This window comes from Passer montanus, unplaced genomic scaffold, assembly GCF_014805655.1.
Source record: "Passer montanus isolate IOZ18808 unplaced genomic scaffold, ASM1480565v1 scaffold9, whole genome shotgun sequence".
Taxonomy (NCBI): Eukaryota; Metazoa; Chordata; class Aves; order Passeriformes; family Passeridae; genus Passer; species Passer montanus.
The window spans coordinates 3286064-3305080 of record NW_024374367.1 but is presented as its reverse complement, the minus strand read 5'-3'; the positions used below and the strand labels follow the sequence as shown (position 1 = coordinate 3305080).

At 46.1% G+C, this 19017-nt stretch overlaps 2 protein-coding genes across 3 annotated transcripts in view; one reads left to right on the top strand and one right to left on the bottom strand.

Moving 5' to 3' along the window:
- The first annotated feature begins 164 nt into the window (after positions 1-164).
- EMC3 (ER membrane protein complex subunit 3) lies at positions 165-5281 on the top strand. Of its 2 annotated transcripts, XM_039695478.1 has the most exons (8): positions 165-395; positions 469-526; positions 1265-1358; positions 1953-2057; positions 2739-2820; positions 2971-3050; positions 3616-3698; positions 5034-5281. In XM_039695478.1, exons 1-8 carry the CDS (start codon positions 241-243, stop codon positions 5160-5162), a joined length of 786 nt encoding a protein of 261 aa, XP_039551412.1. In that variant the 5' UTR covers positions 165-240; the 3' UTR covers positions 5163-5281. The 2 variants fall into 2 exon arrangements, with proteins under 2 accessions (XP_039551412.1, XP_039551413.1); XM_039695479.1 differs by lacking the exon at positions 1265-1358.
- Positions 5282-6947: 1666 nt separating this feature from the next.
- Positions 6948-19017, bottom strand: part of USP4 (ubiquitin specific peptidase 4) — a 34260-nt gene continuing 22190 nt past the window's right edge. Inside the window, exons 15-23 of the mRNA XM_039734201.1 lie at positions 13792-13983; positions 13161-13249; positions 12061-12276; positions 11911-11981; positions 11433-11548; positions 10805-10954; positions 10049-10152; positions 8958-9046; positions 6948-8836 (exon numbers count right to left, since the gene is read on the bottom strand). Coding sequence (XP_039590135.1) covers positions 8735-8836; positions 8958-9046; positions 10049-10152; positions 10805-10954; positions 11433-11548; positions 11911-11981; positions 12061-12276; positions 13161-13249; positions 13792-13983 — 1129 coding nt within the window. The 3' untranslated portion in view covers positions 6948-8734. The remainder of the gene's footprint in view (positions 8837-8957; positions 9047-10048; positions 10153-10804; positions 10955-11432; positions 11549-11910; positions 11982-12060; positions 12277-13160; positions 13250-13791; positions 13984-19017) is intronic.

The following is a 19017-nucleotide window of genomic DNA, read 5'->3' as shown; positions in this document are numbered from 1 at the left end:
TATGGCCGCTATGCCCTCACCCCACACTCGGCTGTCCCCACACGCCGCTGTCCCTTCACGCCGCTGTCCCCTCACGCCGCTCCCGCCGCCCGCGCTCGAGTTTCCCGCCCGCAGCGCGCGCTGACGCCGTTCCGCCGGCGGCGGAAGGGCCGGTGCCGGTGCCGCGCCCGGAAGCGGAAGCGGGGCGTGCGGCGGCGGCCCGGTGTCGGCCGGAGCCGGGCCCGAGGCGGCGCCGCCGCGATGAGCGAGCCCGAGCTGCTGCTGGACTCCAACATCCGGCTATGGGTGGTGCTGCCCATCGTCTTCATCACGTTCTTCGTGGGCATGATCCGGCACTACGTGTCCATCCTGCTGCAGAGCGACAAGCGCCTCACGCAGGAGCAGGTGTCCGACAGGTCAGGGCCCGCCCCGCTCCCCCCGCCCCGCCCGGCCCGGCCCGGCCGCTAACGCCGCGTGTCTCTCTTCCAGCCAAGTCCTGATCCGGAGCAGAGTCCTTCGGGAAAATGGAAAATACATTCCAAAGCAGGTACGGACCGGCGCGGCCGGGGATGGCTGGGAAGGAGCGCCGAGCGCGGGCTCGGTCCGGGCGGAGCCGCGGGGGAGCTGCGGGGTCGGGCGCTGCAGGGTCACCCTGGGCCAGAGCAGTGTCCAGCAGAGCAGATTCCTAGGAATCCCGGACACTGCACCGCCGTGTATGTCTCTTCCTTGACATTTGTGTTAGCTGTCCCTGCTCGATGTTTTAACTGCATGCTGATATGAGATGTGCCTCCAAACTGCTGGGTTTAGTACCTGCCAGCAAGCACACAGGGATGCAGTGCTAGCTTGGGATAACCTGGTGGTCACACAATGTCAGCTGAAATGTTTGCTAAACTCAGAATGTGTCGCTCATGTTGGCTCTGTTGGTACCAAATGTGTATTTGGTGAAATCCAGGGGTCAGTTGGGTGAGTGAAAACGTTCCATGTATCAGTACTGGGGCTCCACCAGCACAAAGAATTTGCACAAAACACCAAAAGCTCTTTAATTAACATGGGTTTCTCTTCAGAGAATTCTTATAATTACTTTTAAGAATTTTAGAAAGCCAGAGATCTGGTACTCTGGATGCAGAAAAATATGAGGAGCTTTAGAACACATGGGCAGTGAGGAACCTATCCCAGGAAGGTGTGTTGTGAAAGAACTCACGAGGTGTCTGAATGTCTGAGCAAGAACTAATGCTTCTGTCCTTTCACTTCTTACGGTGTTGGCATTGTCTTTCTCTGCTTTCAGTCCTTCCTGTCCCGGAAATATTTTTTTAATAACCCCGAGGATGGATTTTTTAAGAAAACAAAAAGAAAGGTAGTGCCTCCTTCTCCAATGACAGGTATGTTAAGGTACCCAAAATGCAGCCAGGTAGAAAAACCTGCCAGTGTCTGCCAAGGGTGCAAGGTGAATCACCTTTGCAGTGTGAGTGAGATCCCTCTCTTGAATAACAAAAACATTAGATTGCTTCATGTTGCTTAACTTCAGCCTTGAGCTGCTTGCAGCATCTCAGGAGACCTGAGCTCCTCAGGGTGGCCAGGAGTGGGAATCCTGCTCTCGTCTCCTTGTGCCAGTGTTTTGCTCCAGCTCCCAGAGGGTTTTCTCTAAAGTGATTTAATTTAACTAATGTATACAGCAAAATAGGAGCTGGTCCTTCCTCTACCCAGCTCAGCTCCCAGAGGGGTCAGGCAAGTTCAGAGCTGGGGCAAGGGCTGGGGTCAGGCACAGCACAGCACACAACACCTCTGTGGCAGCAGCCACCACCACACTGGCTGCTCATTTCACTTTGCAAAGTGTTGTCAGCAAGGGCAAATTGTAGATACTGGGATAGGAGTGTTGTCTCGTGCAGTCTCTTAATTAAATTATCTGGCATGTAATGACTTGTTTCTCTTTATTGTGATGTGCTGCTGCTTCACATCCCATCTGTGACTTGCAGATCCTACCATGCTGACAGATATGATGAAAGGGAATGTAACCAATGTTCTGCCTATGATCCTCATTGGTGGTTGGATCAACATGACATTTTCAGGATTTGTCACAAGTAAGTGTCTGGAGTGACATGGGTTTGGTTGTTTCTGAGGATGACCTTGAGGGTCTGAGCTGCATCAGAGGTTTGCTCCTGGACTTGAGAGCACTCAGTTGGAAGCAGCATTAATTTGGCTTGTGGCACTGCTGCTCTCACTCCACAAACTGCACAGATTTGCCTGTCCCATTGCAAAGAGTGGAAATTGTTTTCTGAGTGTTGGTCATGGTCTCAAAGAAAATAGCTCATGTACTTGGGAACAACTGTAGTGACAAAACCAGTGTTTTATTAAAACTGCCTGAAATTCAGGTTGATACAGGGATTTTCCTCTGAACCTGTCCAGAGAATTGGTTACTGTGTGGAGTGTACACATCAAAAACACTTACTTAAATTCATAATTCTGGGGTTTTTTTTCCTATACTGTTAATGTGATAACTGCTTCTTTAACAAGGGACATTCCCCTTCACAGTCACTGAAGTAACACCTGTGAGGGTTTGGTCATCAGATTAAATTTCAGGAAGTCTTTTCATGTTAAAATGAATACAGAACTGCAGCTTTTTCAGAAATCCAAGTTGTACACATTGCACTCAGACTACATTAGATGTAATAAAAGAACTACCTGCTCACTTTGCCCTGTGCTTTTCAATCATGCAGAGTCACTTTGTGAAACTGAGCTCTCTTTTTTCCTTTACCCTGCAGCAAAGGTCCCGTTTCCCCTGACGCTGCGTTTTAAGCCAATGCTGCAGCAGGGAATTGAGCTGCTCACTTTGGATGCATCCTGGTAAGCCCTGTCCTCAGCAAGCAAGGTCCAGTTCCCACTTGGAAAATGTTGAATGTGTTAATAGCCCTTGGATGGTCTGTGTGTGCTGCTGGAATGAGGTCATGAGCCAGCTTTGAACTGACAACAACTGTGCTTGTTCTGATTTGTCAGGGTGAGCTCTGCTTCCTGGTACTTCTTGAATGTGTTTGGACTCAGGAGCATTTATACTCTCATCCTGGGCCAAGATAATGGTAAGGCACTTGCCATTTCTGGGAACTGGCTGCCCCTTCCATGGGATGTTGTCTGAGGGAGGCTGGGGAAAAGATTTCTGAGTTTCCAGCCAAGAAACTCCTGAATTCTTCTCTCTTTTCTGTGAGGTTACTTACTGTCCATGGGCCAGGTTTGGTGTCACCTGCAGCAAGTACCCACATCTCCTGCACCAGCCACTAGCTCATAAACTTCCATTGTTTTAGCCCAGGCTTGCTTTCTCATCAAATCAGTGCAAAAGTTTTGCACTCAGGTTTGTTTTATTTCTAGCAAGTATTGGTTTTAAGGAAAACTGCAAAGATTTCCTAATGTTAGATGTGGGGCAGGAAAGATGTGCACTGGGAATAGAAAACCACTTTCTTCAATTTTTCTGCATATTTTATGTAAATCTGGCTAAGACAGAGCAGCTGGGAGCAAGATGTCTTGTGAGGACTCCTGGCACAGCAGTGTTTGGCTGTTGCTGCAATGTTCTCATCTTCCCAATTGTACCAAGCTCCAGGGAATGCTGTTTAATAGCACAGAAATCAACCTCTCATTTCTCATTTGCAGCTGCAGACCAGTCCAGGGTGATGCAAGAACAAATGACAGGAGCAGCAATGGCCATGCCAGCAGATACTAACAAAGCATTTAAGGTACAGTATTGCCACCTGCACTCCTGCTTGTGTGAGCCTGCAGGGTTGTAAGCTGCATTTAACTCATCTCCATGTGTTGAGTAAGGGAATTGCTCTGGATTCCTGTTCCTAAAATTAGAGCTGACAGCTTCTGAAGGCAGTGGGAGTTGCTCTGGGCCTGGCAGAGCCCAAATACCCTGAAGTAAACCTGACAGATCAGTCATTGCTGGTACAAAAGCTGAATTTATGTCCCATCCTCTGCTTGTGCTGAGGAAGGGGTTTTTTTTACCTTGAGGTATAGTTCAAAGCAGAAGCTGGCTCTCCAAAAGTTGTGTTAATAGTGCAGCTGAGCATGAGTCCAGCAGGCACCTGATCAAACTTGGGTAAGAAAATCAAGTAAGTCAGTCGGTTCAGTGGAAAATCCATGAGGAATTTACTGTCCTCAAGTTCTCCTAAAGCACTTTCCATAGGCACTGGCATGTTAGACTGCCTCTGCCTTTCAGGCAGTCTAAAACAGGCAGTTTTTATGTCCAGGTGTATGCATGAAGGACAGACCTGGTTTCTGATTTTGTGTACTGTAGAAGAGGTTTAACTACACATCATCTGCTGCCTGGGAAGTTGGGATGGTCTGCTCCTGCAGTATTTTTTCAGTAACCTTCCTGGTTAAAAATCCCACAATACCCAGGCAGAGGCTCAGCCAGGGAAGAGGATGGCTGCAGTTGGCAGCAATGCTGGAGCACTGGCTGTCCTGCCACACTCAGCACTGAGGTGCAATTCCAGCCAGCACTGACTCCACTTCCACCCAGTACTGGCTCTCCACAGCATTTCTGCCAATTCAGCCTTGCAGGGACCAAAACCCACTACATGCTCCAGCAGAAACAAAAGGGGAAAAGCCCATATTGCAGGAGAGGTGTTCTGGCCAAGAAATAGAAATCTCTCACTGGGCATCATGTGACATGTTTTGTTGCAGGCTTTGTGCACAAGTCTGTGACAAGTGCAGAATTTTTGGCCTCTTATACCTGTTTCTATCATGTAACTATGAACTAAGAATTAGCTCACTGGAAAGCACTTGGCCCACCAGAACAGAACTGGCTGCTGTAGAAGCCATGGACTGTTCCAGAAGGTTAGAGGCTTGGCAGAAAGTACATAATGTAGTTTTTCTAATTTCTGTGATGCAATTTGTACTGAGCAACTAACATCTAATTAAGCATAAACCACTCAGAGAGTTGATAGGATTGCCAGGTTTTTAACAGAAATCAGTTTGTTGCAGTTTTTAAAGCAAGCACTTTGTGTAGTTCTTGGCAAACTAATCCTGTGTTGCTTTTCCTTCTCTACTTCTGTTCACTGCCAATGCAGACGGAATGGGAAGCCTTAGAATTGACAGATCATCAGTGGGCCTTAGAAGATGTAGAAGAAGAGCTCATGGCAAAAGACCTCCATTTTGAAGGCATGTTTAAGGAAGAACTTCAGACCTCCATCTTCTGAATTTGAAAATATGCTTTTGTCTCTTCTTGTAAAAGTTATTTGAAAAGAAATCTGTTATCTAGAACTATATAATGTATTTTAGCAAGGCTGCAATTAAAATAAAAACATCATGTTCAGAACTGCAGTGCCCTCAGTTTGATTTGAGCCCACAGACACACATAAACACTATTTCCCCATTAATTTAATCCTTGCCAAGTCCATTTGTAAGCACCTGAGTGCCCACACAGCCTCTCCTGCCTGCAAGCAGGGTGTTGCTGGAGTGCCTGGCTGTTACTTACTAGGCCAGGTGGGATAATAAATGCTTTAAGCTTCCCACCTTCACTGTAGAGAACAGGAAGCAACTGTTCCTGGCTTATCCCTCTGTAGAAACTCCTCAGAACTCTTCCCCAGGCAGAACAGTCCCAACCTAGAGAAATGCTTTGTAAAAGGAAGCTCTTCCATACTCTGGCTGTTATTTTTTTCCACCCTTTATTCTGAGCACCTTTTTCTCAGGGTGCAAGTGTAAATCCTCTTGAAAGCAGGAGCTGAGCCAGGACTGTGACACTGACTTTCTGTTCTCACCAAATATCTTCCCAGTGAACAGGGAAGCTGCCCCTTTGCTTTCCCTTCTTCCCACGATGGGTTTCATGCCATGTTTTGGGGACCAGCCCTTCACAGCAAAGCTCAGCAGCTGCTGTTCTACATTAAGGCTCAATAACCCTCAGGAGCTCCAGCTGAGATCAAGCTCCTCTGCTCTTACACTGTAATTTTGGCATGAAGACTTCAAACCTCCTCACCAGGGTTTCACAGCCCTCCTTGACCTGCAGGACTGGGACAATCCCACAAAGGCCATTGCTCTTCCTCAGCTTTTTCCAGCCTGCTCTCACAAGTGTTCAGGCTGCCTTGAGGAGGAAATCACAGAGGCTGCAGGACAGGCACCTCACTGGTAGTGACAGGCAGCCCTGCTACCCCTGGAGAAAATGGACAGAAGGAAGACCAGGACCACTCAGGGGTCTGCAGAGGAAGAGGAAGGATGAAACCATAGCTGAGGCTGCCCAGTGCCACAAAAAAGCAAGGACAGCTTTGCCAGAGCACCAGGTACCACCAACCCAGCACTGCAGGGAGAAAAGGAACCCTGGAGCACAGCAAACCCTCAGCTGTGCAGAGCTGTGCCCTCAAGAGCTGATTTTCTCCCAAATCCCCTGGCTCTGCAGGACTTGCCCTCCGCCAGCCCAAATTTCTCCTAGAGCACCAGGCATCCCCACAACCAGCAGTCCTAGGCCATGTGATGAAAGCTGAAAATACAACAGAACCCAGTTTCAGTGCAAACCACTCTTTAATTTTCCTCTTTGTACAACAGAGCCAGCCACTTACAAAGTGCTAGTCTAAAAAACAGTCTGGTATTACAGCACACACACACCAGCCAAAGCCCAGCAGCTCAGAGGCAGAGAAAGCAGAGCTGGGCTGCTTGTTCTGCAGTACAACAGAGTCTGTTCAGGATCTGAGATTGAGCCCCACAGATGCATTTCTCAGTGTCAGCACAGGTAGGGAGGCAAGGAGGAGGACAAAAGCTACTTCAGATTGATTTATCTTTTAAAAAGGTCTTTTACTGTCCTCTCTTTCCTCTATTCCCCATTTTGGAATGCCCACATGACTTACTTTCAGGGTAAAACAAACAAAAAATGCTGATTAGAGTAATTTCAGTGCAGTGCTACAGCTTAAAAGTTGCTTTTTGCATGCTCCCCTCAGTAATAAGGAAAAAAAATTCAATATTAAGAGTTGCAAAAATAAAATGAAACAGCAGAAGCAACTAAGCAATTGTGATCTCAAAATTTAAATTTTAATGCTTTAAAGCTAATTCCACAAAGGAGAATCACATCAGCAGCATGCTGGCTAGAGACAACACCCCCTCCTCCTCCCCACCACTTTCCAGTGCCCTGGCAAAGGGCTGCCTGGTGCTGCCCTCCCAGGGTGCAGGGACAGGCACACTGCAATTTCAGGCACTGCCTATTGTCCGGGGCTGCAGAAAGGTGGGGCTGAGGTGGAAAGTTTGGAGTGAAATGGATGAGCACTGCTGAGCACCACCACAGAAGGTGATGGCCAGCACTGAAGCCACAGCAGCTGCAAGCACATATTCCAGAGGGAACAAAAAGCACACTGATGGCCAGTCTCAGCCTTTCATTCTGCCAACACACTTGGATCCAAGAAGGAAAAAGCCTCCTGTTTGGTTCACTACCTTGAGCTAGATGTTTTCCTAAAAAAAATTACATGCTAAGGCTCTGGAATTTTTCCCATTTTTCACATGGAAGACCAGCTCTCCACTGAGACTCACAGGAGTCTCTTTTCAAGAAAACTGGACTTGAATCCTAAAAAGCAACACACAGTGAAGGAGGACAGAGGGAAGAGCATTTGCCAGTTGTGACAAAAGGATGGAGCAGAACCAGTGAACAGTAGAGGCAAACAGGACTTGGGACAGGACTGTCACACCTGCAGCCCCACAGAGGATGATCAGATGAGGATACAAAAGGCAGCACTCAAGGCGGGAGGAAGGCTGAAAGAGCAGTCCAAAAAAACCAAAGCTGCAAGAGAAAAGGCTGAAAACTCACACAATCCATTGCATTGGGCTGTCACCCAGACAGGCGACAGCTCTGGGGACACAGTGCTGAGCTGGGCTGGAGACATAAATGAGCAAAAAAGGATAAAAAATGCTGTCACTGCACAAACCATAGGAGAAATGCTGGCAGCAGAAAAGTGCTTACAGAGCAGCCTGGAAGGGAAGGGTGTAGGAGATGGAAAAGACAAGAAATCATCAATGTTATGGATGGTACTTTCTCTGCAGAAGAACAGGAGCCAGAGCAGCTGCATCCTGCATCTCCATGGGGATCAGCCTGCACATCTGCCACACCACAGGCAGGTATGATTCACTTCTGGCCAACATTCCTGCATCACTGGATTCAGTGTTCACATGAGAAATGCTGAGTTAAAACTGCCCAGGAGAGCCTCAAATGCATCAGTGAAAGGAGATGAGCAAGCAAGAGGAACGTTTGCTGCTTTGCCAGGGGACCTAGGTACAATGGCAGAGACTGCAACAGACCAGATGTACAAAGATTTGAACTGAGCTCCAGAAAAGGTGCAGGAGGCCTCCCTGACACAGGCAGGGCCCAACAGCAACACCAGAGTGGGCAGGAAGCCCCAATGCCGATTCACAGAATCGTACCCACCATTCTCCTCCACGGGCCCCTCAAGGCTCAGCTGTGCCTGGCCTCCAGCTCAGGCTGTCCTCTCCCAACCCCAGCTACAACCCTCAGCCCAAGAACCACAGCCCCAGCCCCTGCCTCTAGCCACACAGCTCAGCCAGATTTTAAAAAGAACTTTATTGAAGCTCCAATATATATTATTTTTGGCCTCTAAATACCCAAGTGTCAGCACCTATTCCTGGCTCTTCAGTGCTATTCTGCAACCCCCAGCACTGAATCTCTCAGTGCTTGATTTTCTGCTTGACCCCTACAGAAGGAAGAAAAATTTTCAGGCGCCTCAGGCATTGCTTTACAAGAGCAACCACTACCATGGTGGCTGAGTGCTGGAGGTGGTGCTTAGTTGGTGTCCATGCCATCACACTCTTCTTGGGGAGCAGAGGGGCCACAATGTTCCTCGCTGTTTCGGCGCTCATAGAACAGCACGTACGCAGCTTTTGTCTACCAGACAGAAAGAAAACCCATCTGAAACCATCCACACAGCTCGGCTGCAATGTCACGCCCAAAGCAGGGAACCACACTCTCAGCACAGACCTGCAACAGCCTCAAGCCAAATACTCACCACTATTTGGTCTTCTGAAGCCACCGAGACGCTGCTGTCGTCGAAGTAGTACCACTTGTTGTTCACCTTGTTCTTGGCGTAGGCAGTGTCTGTCAGGGAGGAACTGCAGCTCAGCATGCTGGGGAGGGCCAGCAGGGAATGCACACCTGGGACACTGGGACTGCAACCACGTGTGCATGGAGGCCAGGAGCCAGCTTTGGCATTGCCTGCCCAAAGCCCAGTTACCCAGCATGAATATCTACAACATGCCAGCTGGCCCAGCTAGTCTAGGAACAGGTTCCACACACCAGGCTTATCCCTGAGAGCTGAGATACAGGGAAAAGAAACTTGGGGAAAAACAGTAGTAGGCTTTGTTCACTGCCCTTGAGTCAGAGCTTTCCCAAACACACACAGTTTAAGACTCTGCATTTTCACTTGAAAGAAAAGTTTTCTGCTGCTAATGGATCTAATCTGGTTCTTGAATCCTCATTCTCCCTCAACATCTCTTCCAGCCAAGACTTCTGTGATGTGATCTCCAACCTCAGAACATGTGCCCCTTCAGCTACAGGAGTTCATTATCCTCTCATGGCAAATTGCTTCTGGGTGGTTTTACAAGTGTCACCTACAGCATGGATCTGCATGGACACCTGGAACAGGTAACTCACCTACACACACTTTTCATCTGTGCTGCAGCAAAACCAGTGACAGAAAGCACAGACTCATCAAGTATCAAACTTGTAGGTAAGTGGTTTTTTTCTTGATGAAATGACATTTTCCTATGTCAGTCCTTATCAATGTAAAGGTGGAGACATTCTACTGTTAGCCAGTGTCACAACTGCAGGTTCAGCACTGAAAAATTTTGGCTCCACTCATAAATTGAGGAACACCATAGGGCAATGACAACTAACCAGGGTCCCACAGGCATCAGCCAGACCTCAGGCCTCCATATCCTAACAGGATCCCAATACAACACTCGCCTGCACACAGAACACAGGTAAGTTTTGGACCAGACACCTTAGGTGAGGGTTACTGAGGTGTCCCAGTGCAGAGCCCTCCCATGTCCCCTCTGCCCACATTTCCTTGCACACCAAGGACACAGCAGCAGTACTCACAGTGGCCAACTCCCATGGCTCCATAGTGATTGGATACTGCAATGAGGTCATACACGTATGAGCCTGCCCTTGGGTCACAGACAAACTCGGACATGTTCAAACCCCTGGAAGGAAACACAAAAGTATCAGTACACCAGTAACCATCACTTGTTAGGAACTGAACACAGCACCAGTGCTGCTCTGCTGCTCAGGGGCCAGATGCTGTCAGTGTGAAGATCAGACTTGTTACCCCCCACACACACAAGGCAGGTCCTGACAAACACACTAAACACTGCCAAGTTTAGAGGGAGGTGTTGAATAAAGCTTGGAGTGTGCCTGTGCAGGCATGAAGAATGAGACAGGAATAGTAAGGGATAAGCTTCATCCCACAGCAGGATGCTAGCAAGCAGCAGAGGGACAAGGCAGGCTTTCACCTTGTAACTGTGCAATACTCAACACTGTAAGTGCAGCACTGCCAAAAAAATTTGCTACAATTGCTACAGAAGTTCTCTTGGTTGAATCACATGGGCTTAACTGAATTTCAGAAGAAACAGTACCTGCTAGTAATTAATGCTCTTTGAGATGTATGAAGCTGAAGAGCATTAACAAAAACCACTTCCCAAAAACACTAACCCTCTCAACTCATGCCTGCTGCCAGCCATTCAAACCCAGAAAACACTTGCTCCAGTTTACAAGCCCACCCAACAGAAACATCAGAAGTACATCTTTCTTGACCAAGTTCTTCAAGCTCTTCCTAGCCTGAGGGAAGAATCCTACCTGATGGGGAATTCCACAACCGTGTCAAGTTTATCCCTCCAGTATCTGCTGTAGGAGAAGCGTTTTAAATGTACCACCAAAATCCTGGGCAAAGACCACAAGTCAAACTTCTTCGTGGCCTGCTGATGTTTCTTACAGTTAGGGCAGTACCTAAGGAAGGAGTAACAAGCAAGAAAGTTAATGACTGAATCAAAAGAAAAGCTGCTGGTCTTCCATTAAAGATGCCTCACTAGCACAAGCACAGTTCCTGCCTGACAGAAGGCACACTGCCTGTGGAATATGCAGGTGAACACATTGCCTCAGAGAATTCCAAACTCCAACTTTCATTTTATAGTCCTGTGGCAAGTATGTTGACTGCACATTGTACAAAAACTAACTTTTAAAAAAAAGCTGGTTATTGGAAGCTGCATTCCCACTGATACTTTTTTCTTAAATATAGGCAGGAAACAGATACTTTTATTAACCCATGTCTACAGCCTATTGAGTCAATGACTTCATACAGATCTGACAGATTTCTCAAAGATGAGTCCAAAAGGACAGACTTGGGAAATTACAAGAATCCCATGAAAAATCGTGGGAACTCAGTTACCTTTGATGGTAAATATGGCAGGCAGACAGAGGTTCTTACCACGGGTCATGTTCACCAAGTGTTTCCATAGTAGTGAAGAGCTCTATGCAGTCTCTGAGGGCTACAACAGCCTTCTTCTTCTGTAGCTGTAGCATGCTTCCATGTTTTTCAAATGCCTAGTGAAAGAGACAGGTGCTTTATTTAATTCCATGTACTCTGTAATCCCTGACATCAAGAAATTGATGCATCAACATGCTCACTTTCCCCACACTGCCTATTTCTGCACCTCCTTCCCCACCCAGACAATCATCTCCAGCTTCCAGCCACTCCTTTCTTATATTAAATAGTCTATAAGAGAAAATATATGTCCTCACTTGAGTTTAGAGCTTTTATCAAGACAGTAAAAACTGTTTCATTCTGTTATAAAGAAACCAGTTCATTCTGTTAAAAAGATGACCCACCAGAACACTGTTTACTGTCACCTTTTAAATACCATGCAAATTTACACAGAAGACTTATGAAAAGAGCATACTACAACCTGTGCCTCCTGTTCATCATACAGCAGCCTCCGTGTCTCAGAATCCCAGTCAATAGCAACTGCAGAAAAAGCTACAAAAAAAAAAGGAAGTATTTATTGCACAGGTGTAAAAAGATGAAAGGGAAAAAAAACCAGCAAGGAAATAATTACCATTCAGTTTTAAGATTTTTCCTTCAACAATGGAGTTTATCTCAGAGGTCCCAGAGGAATTCACAAGGCTAAAAGTGAAATACTGTTTCTTGCAAGGCTGCAGGTCTCTTGCTGACTCCACCTGCATACAACCCTCAGAGTGGCAGGGATCAACTTCTGTCAGCTTTTCCTTGCCTTCCTCTTCACCATCCTGATGCTCCATCTCTTCAATGTCGCCTGGAAAAACATTTCCAACACGGACAATGTAACAGGGCTTCAATGGGAGTTTATCCTGACACCTGCCATGGACAGCTGTTTGCATCAGCCTGTACAACACACAGTTATGTGGGTAGCAATGATAAGGCACACAGGAAAAGAAACCTCTGCTTGCTAACCACTCCATCTGAAGCTGTATTTTCTCCTTTAGCAGATGCCAGTTTAGGAGAGTGCTCAGTGTGCAGGTTAACAATGACTCCTGAGAGCACACCCTAAGAAGCATTCCCAAGAGAGAATCAGCAATGCTGCAGCTGGGTGTCTTCACAGAAAGGAATATGTAAGTCACCAGAAAAGTTATTTCCATTCTTTGGGGAAAATGGGCAGGTTTTTTTTCCATTTAACTCATTGCAGCTGTTACCCTCAAGGCTACACAAGTGAATAAATTCCAAGATGGAAGGGAAACACTCATGTGCCATCAGCATTAAAAGATTCCTAGAGAGCATGTGGCCTAGGAATGAGACTGTTGATTCTCTGTCCTCCAACAGACAAATTTCTTCACAATCTTTGTGACCTAACAGGGCAGTTTTCATCACCAAAGAGCATGTCAGGAAGGGTTGCCTCTGGAAGGAGGCATCTGGACATCTCAATTAAGCAAGGACTTCCCTAACACTGGCCAGGATGAATGCACATCCACACCTTGTTCTCCAGCTGCTACACATCTACCTTCCTAGGAAGGAAATTCTCTAAAAGATTCTCCCTGTAGCAAGGAGATGTCCAGCACAACAGTGGTTTAATCATGGTGGAGAAACAACCTGCTAGAGGTTAAGCCAAACACAGCACAAAATAAATGCTGTTAGAAAGCTGAAGTGCTGAAAAGCTTCCAGCAAATTTTGAAAGGGCTTTACCTTCAACCACACCATTGGAGCCATTGCAGGTTCCTCTGTCTGGGCAGGGTGAGGAGTATTCTTCTGCCAGAGGGAGTTTCACACAGCGGCTGAAGAGAAGGGATACATTTCTTACACAACCATACTGCAGCTGTGCACCAGAACAGCAGCACACCCCTCTATCACCAGCTCTTGCTGCCCAATTCCCTCCAGCAAACCAGAACCCAACCTGACAGCACCATTTACATTTCACATGACAGTACCAAGAGCCCTCAGAATGAGTCAAACAACAATTCCCTAAATCTTTGCTCTCACTGCTTTTCCCATGTTTCACTGCTGTATATTGAAAAGGCAAAAGTAAGTTATGGTGGCCCCATCTGTGAGCCCTGAAAATATGCCCTCAGTTGTGCTCCTGACTCCTCCTGCAAGGCTGAGCCAGCAGTATCTGTTGCAAAGCCCAAAAAAACCAGGACCTTGAAATGTCCCTGGGGCCTCTAGACACTAATGCAATGCAAATCCTGGTTTATACAACCCACACAAATCAAGGAAAATTCTCCCTGTTAACAACGAGTCAGTAATCCTATTACAGTGTAATTGAATAAGCAAGCTCTAGAGCTTGGCATAAGGATCCAAAGGCACAGCTGTGACTTACCTGATCTGCCTCAAAACCACACTGTACAGGTGATCCACAGTGAGCTTGTGTTTGGGCACAGATATCAGCAGTGGCTGCCCAAAGAGCACAGTCCCTGAAGTATTGCTGGATTGCCTCACTGTCTTTTCCCGAAAGTAAATGGAGAGAGTAACATACTCTGAGCCATCCTCACTTGGCTTGCAAACTTCATACCTGTTTGAAAGATAGGTATTTCCATGGGTTATTCCACTGCCAAGCACAGTAGGCAGGACCAAAATGAACTCAGTTCAAGTCTCTCCAACAGTACAAGAGGGTTGTGCTGTCCTCATGCTACAGAGCAGTTTCCTGAACACACCCCATGGATCACAGTGGCACAGGACACACACCTGCAAATGACTCAGCTGCCACCTTCCCTCTGTCTTTATTCCTGATTCAAACCCCTGTTACCAATCACCTCCCAAGACACTACCTTGACAACTCCACCATGCTTCAACCAGTGAAAAATACTAAATGTACTTGGAAATTCCTCTGACAGTGTTTGTTCCCCCTGGAGAAAGAAATCTTGATACCTTGGGTCTTGCATTCTGCCAGCCTCTCAATCAGTTTTATGGCCTGAGCTCACATCACTGAGCAGCTAATGTTTCATAAAACCAAGAGTCTGGAAACATCTGCTTCACAGAAAAATCCAAGGACAATAAACAAACAAGAAAAATTCTGGAAGACAACAAACAGCCTGGGAGAACAGTGAGGAGACTGTGACGTAGTTTGTGCCCTGGGTGAAACAGCAAATGAGGTATTTGCAGCTGTCAGAGGAGAGGCAAAAGTAACCATGTGATCCAACACTATCACACTGTTTGCTTCAGGCCTATTCATTACAAAAGATTCATTTTCAGGAATGCCAAGTCACACTGCTCTTTAGTGAGTCACCTGTCCCAGATTTATCTTAAAACTGAAAGAGAAAGAAAGATTTAATGAAAAGATGTCACTACACATAATGACCTAGACCACAGTCACATATGCCTGAAACTCCTAACAATTATCTTCCATTAGACAAGCCACTCCCCTTCTCTCAAGAGCTGAGAAACATTTTTTATTCCTGTGTTCAGAGCAGGGAGGAGAACAAATTTCAATGCTGTAATTCTGCTTCATCCTACTTACAACAAAAACGGATCCCAGCCTGGGACTTGGACTGAGTTCAGCAGAGTACATGAAGGAAAACATCCTGCCAGGGAGTCCCAGCCCACCAAGAGCACAAGAGCTCAGAGTCAGCATAAGAATCCAATGCCAGCAGCTGCTGAGCTTTTCTAGGCTGTCAATGCTACTCAGCTGGACACCAGCACTGCATACAGTCCACACCTCCCAAAGCTTCCTGAGAAACAGCACCACAAAAAGGTGAATTATTTCACTTAGTGCCATTTAAACTAAAAAAAGGCCATGCTGAGTCCCAGAATATAAGCTGTGATTAACACCAGGTCCTATGAGACCCTTAGCCTGGACTCCTGTAACACAGCTCAGTCATGACTCCTCTCACACCACCTACACTGCCCTGCAAGCAGCAATTAATGAAGCCCCATTTACACTCCACCCTCAAGCACCTGAATGAAGCCCTGCCCATGAGAAGGAACAGATGAGACAGAAATAAAAGACTATTCCCACAGGTAGGGGTCCATCCATCACAAACAGTCACCATGCAGCACCCTATAACACTCTGCACAGAGCATCTCACACACTTCTCACCACAACACATCTGATTACTCAAGTGTCCTTCTACCCATTCCACCTCAGAACACCTTTTATATACCAGTACTAAAAGCAGGCATATCAGACTCAAGAGCTGTCACTTTTGTGATCTCCTGAGCAACAGCTATCCCTTGAAAAAAGAACCAAAACCAAAGTACTTTATGTACAGTGTAACTGGCTGTAGAGCTGATACTGGGAATTGCTGGACAATACCCCATAATTCTGGATGTTACAACCTAATTGAAATAATAGAACACGAGGGTGATGCTACTCCAGATGACACAACATGGTTTTAGAAGTCAGAAACATTAGCCCAGCTGCTACCACACTGCTAGATACTGGCTAATTGCCTTTATAATTCATGACAACTCAGAAGTGTCTGAAAACTAAGTAATAGGGTAGGACTTGATATTGCCTTCATGACAACTCAGAAGTGTCTGAAAACTAAGTAATAGGGTATTGACCATTCTTTATCAGCATATGGAGGTTCAGGTGTGTGGTTTCAATTCAGAAAGGAGGCAATGAGCTATGAGGTAACTTTTGTTCCATTGCACAATGAAGGTAAAGCAAGTGCACAGAAGAATGGAAAGCTACAAGGGACCAGAGCTATAGGAAAGGACACTGAAAGCAAAAAACACTCTGAGCTAAACACCAGGCTAATATACAGGTTGTATGTTACTGAACATTCCCTCACAGGTGCTGGGATCTGTGATATTAACTGCACTGCAAAACACTACGTGGACCACAAGTCAATATACAGCAACAACCAAGAAGTCTCTTTTCAAAGAGAATGAAGAAAGGCAGGAAGAAATGCTTTGCAGAAGCTGCCAAACAGATCTGTCTGAAGGGGGTTACTACTACACAACAACCCAAAGATGCTGCTGAGAAGCCACAGTAAGGTCAAAAGTAGATAGTAAGAATAAACACAGGACTGGAAAAAAACTGGGAGAAACTGCTGCACATATTCTGATCTCTTCTAGGAAGTGGAGGTGCTCCTAATCTGTTTGCTTTCTTTTATAATACCAGAACACACACAAACAAGTAAACTAAGAGATCAGAGACTGAAAATGCAACTTTCTTAAGACAATGGACAGTTTGCACTGTAGAACCTGGTCAAAGGATTGTGCCAGTCTTGCAGAGGAACAAGATTATAAACGATGAGGAATTCACACAGGAGGTTTATACAAGGCTTAAATAAATACAAGTTCATTTTGGAAAGGACGCAACGGCTCATTTCAAACAAGAAAACCCCCATTTTAGTGAGTGTGAACAAACTTCACAGATCAGTCTGCTACAAGATCCCTACACCTCTCAAATGTTTTGTACAGAACTACTGGACCTGCTGGTCTGCTGACCTCATTAACTCAGTTCAGTAATTGCTGTAGCCTCAGTCACACTAACAAACCTGACATCTCTGCAGCCAGTGATGTTTATTGAACTTATCTAAATGTAATACACAGCATGTTGTAAGAGAAGACAGAAAACATGGCATGTATGGAAAACTGAATAGGTCCTATTCAAATATGCACACTTTTATAGGTTAAAGGTGACCTGCAAATCAATTTGTGAAACTTTGATCAACATAAACAATACATGTTCTGTAATATGCCCCATTAGCCAGGCTAAGAGAACAGGGGTATCTAGTTTATCCATCAGAACATTTTTCTTCTTAGTTCCTAAGAACTAAGAAGAAACACTAAGAGCACTGCCCTTGAAATGGGCTGTGGAGTTTGGTTTTTTTGTGGCACTTACCTGAGCCCTGTAGGCCGGCTCCAAGCTCCAGCAGGATCCCTGGTGATGGAACATCACCAGCAGGGTGCATGTGAGGGCTACATTGGAGCGGGAGCCGGAGGTCCTAGTGGGGCTGGGCTTCCCAGGACCTGAGGAAAAGAAACAGCAAGTGTTTGGGTTGTGTGCTGAATGCTGGGCTCTGCTTAGCCTGGGCAATGAGAGCATTCAGCACCAACACTGAACTACTGTCATCAAATTGATTTGCAGACCACCTTTACAGGAGAGATTGCTGATCATTTGCACAGAGCTCCCTGTCCTTCCACAGAACAACATGCTTGGAGAGAACCACTTCCAACTGTGAGAAGTGGGATACTCCCACCATTCTCTGGCTGCACTGCCCCTGCATGGTGGGCCAATGATCCTGTTTCAAGGCTTCTACAATCCCCTCTACCTTCTGCACCTTAGCTCTTCTCCAATAAATATTAACACAACTTGCTCCATGACTATCTGACAGTTCCAAACCTGTCAAGATGAGAAACAGATGAATGCAAAGCCTTGTGAAAGAACAGGCTTGGAGAATTTCCAAATCCTCCTTCCCTCTCAGTGGAGAAGAAAATGTACAGTTTTGTCCTCTTGTGTAAAAGGTGCCAGGTAAATTTTGGAATACATTTCAAAGTTACTTAAAGTCACCAAAATATCAAGAAACCCAGTGGTATTTGCATTTCTTCTTTTTGAAGTTTTACTATCAGAGAGCTCAACAGGTAAGATAATAAGAGAAGAACTGATGAACCAGAAACTGAGCAGCTCAGAGGAAAAACGAATCTTAAACATCCAGGGCACATCTTCATTTTCCATACTGCATTCAGCTTAAGTTCCAAATGGAGTCCAATTCTTGCCCTTTCCTCACTCCTCCAGATTCAGTATTCCCAACCACTTTAGTGGCACATTAAAATTCACAATACACACATCTCAAGATGTCCAAGATGCCCTGCAAAAACTGAATGTGTCTTCCCTCATAACCCTAGGGTGAAAACCAGAAAAAAACCCTGAGTTTTTCCAGCCACTGAAATATCCCAAAAAAGGCAGCAGCTCAATATTCCATACATCCCACATACAGCACATTTCCCAAATTTCACCAACAGCACAGTCTGGACTATGATATCCATGTCTGCAGACCATGTCCTCTGTCAAGCAAATGCTCAGAAAAGCCAAGGCCCATTCCAGCTGCTCTATTCCTGCTGCAATGTGTTGTGAGAGCTCCTGCTCACTGACATTTCCAACCCAAGCATTTCAGGGAAATCCATGACCTGATCAGGAGAGGCCCAAATCAAAAGCTGAGACTTCACAGACATTAGTGTCAAAAGCAAGACACGAGTACAAAAGTACTGACTTTAATTTTTTTAAGTCACAGCCCTGCTGGAGCACAGACATCCTGCAGTGTTAGGAGTTTCTGAATTTTGAATTGAGATGTGTGTTGCCAGCTGGCCAGTGCACAATACAGCAAGATCAGAGGTCTGCAAACCACAGGGGTATTGTTACAGGCAGGCCTGGCTACTGCTCTCAGCAAACAAACCTCCAGAAACACTGTTAAGAGACTGACATTCATAATTAAACGTTTCAATCCTGAAACAACTTAATATGGTGCTAAGAAAGGTACAGAAGGCAAGAATTGCCAGTTTAAGTTACAAGCAGATCTTACAGCTTCAGAACCACTGAAACAACTGACTTCTCTTACAGGAGACAGCCACAAAGGTGATCACAGGTGGGAGATCTGAG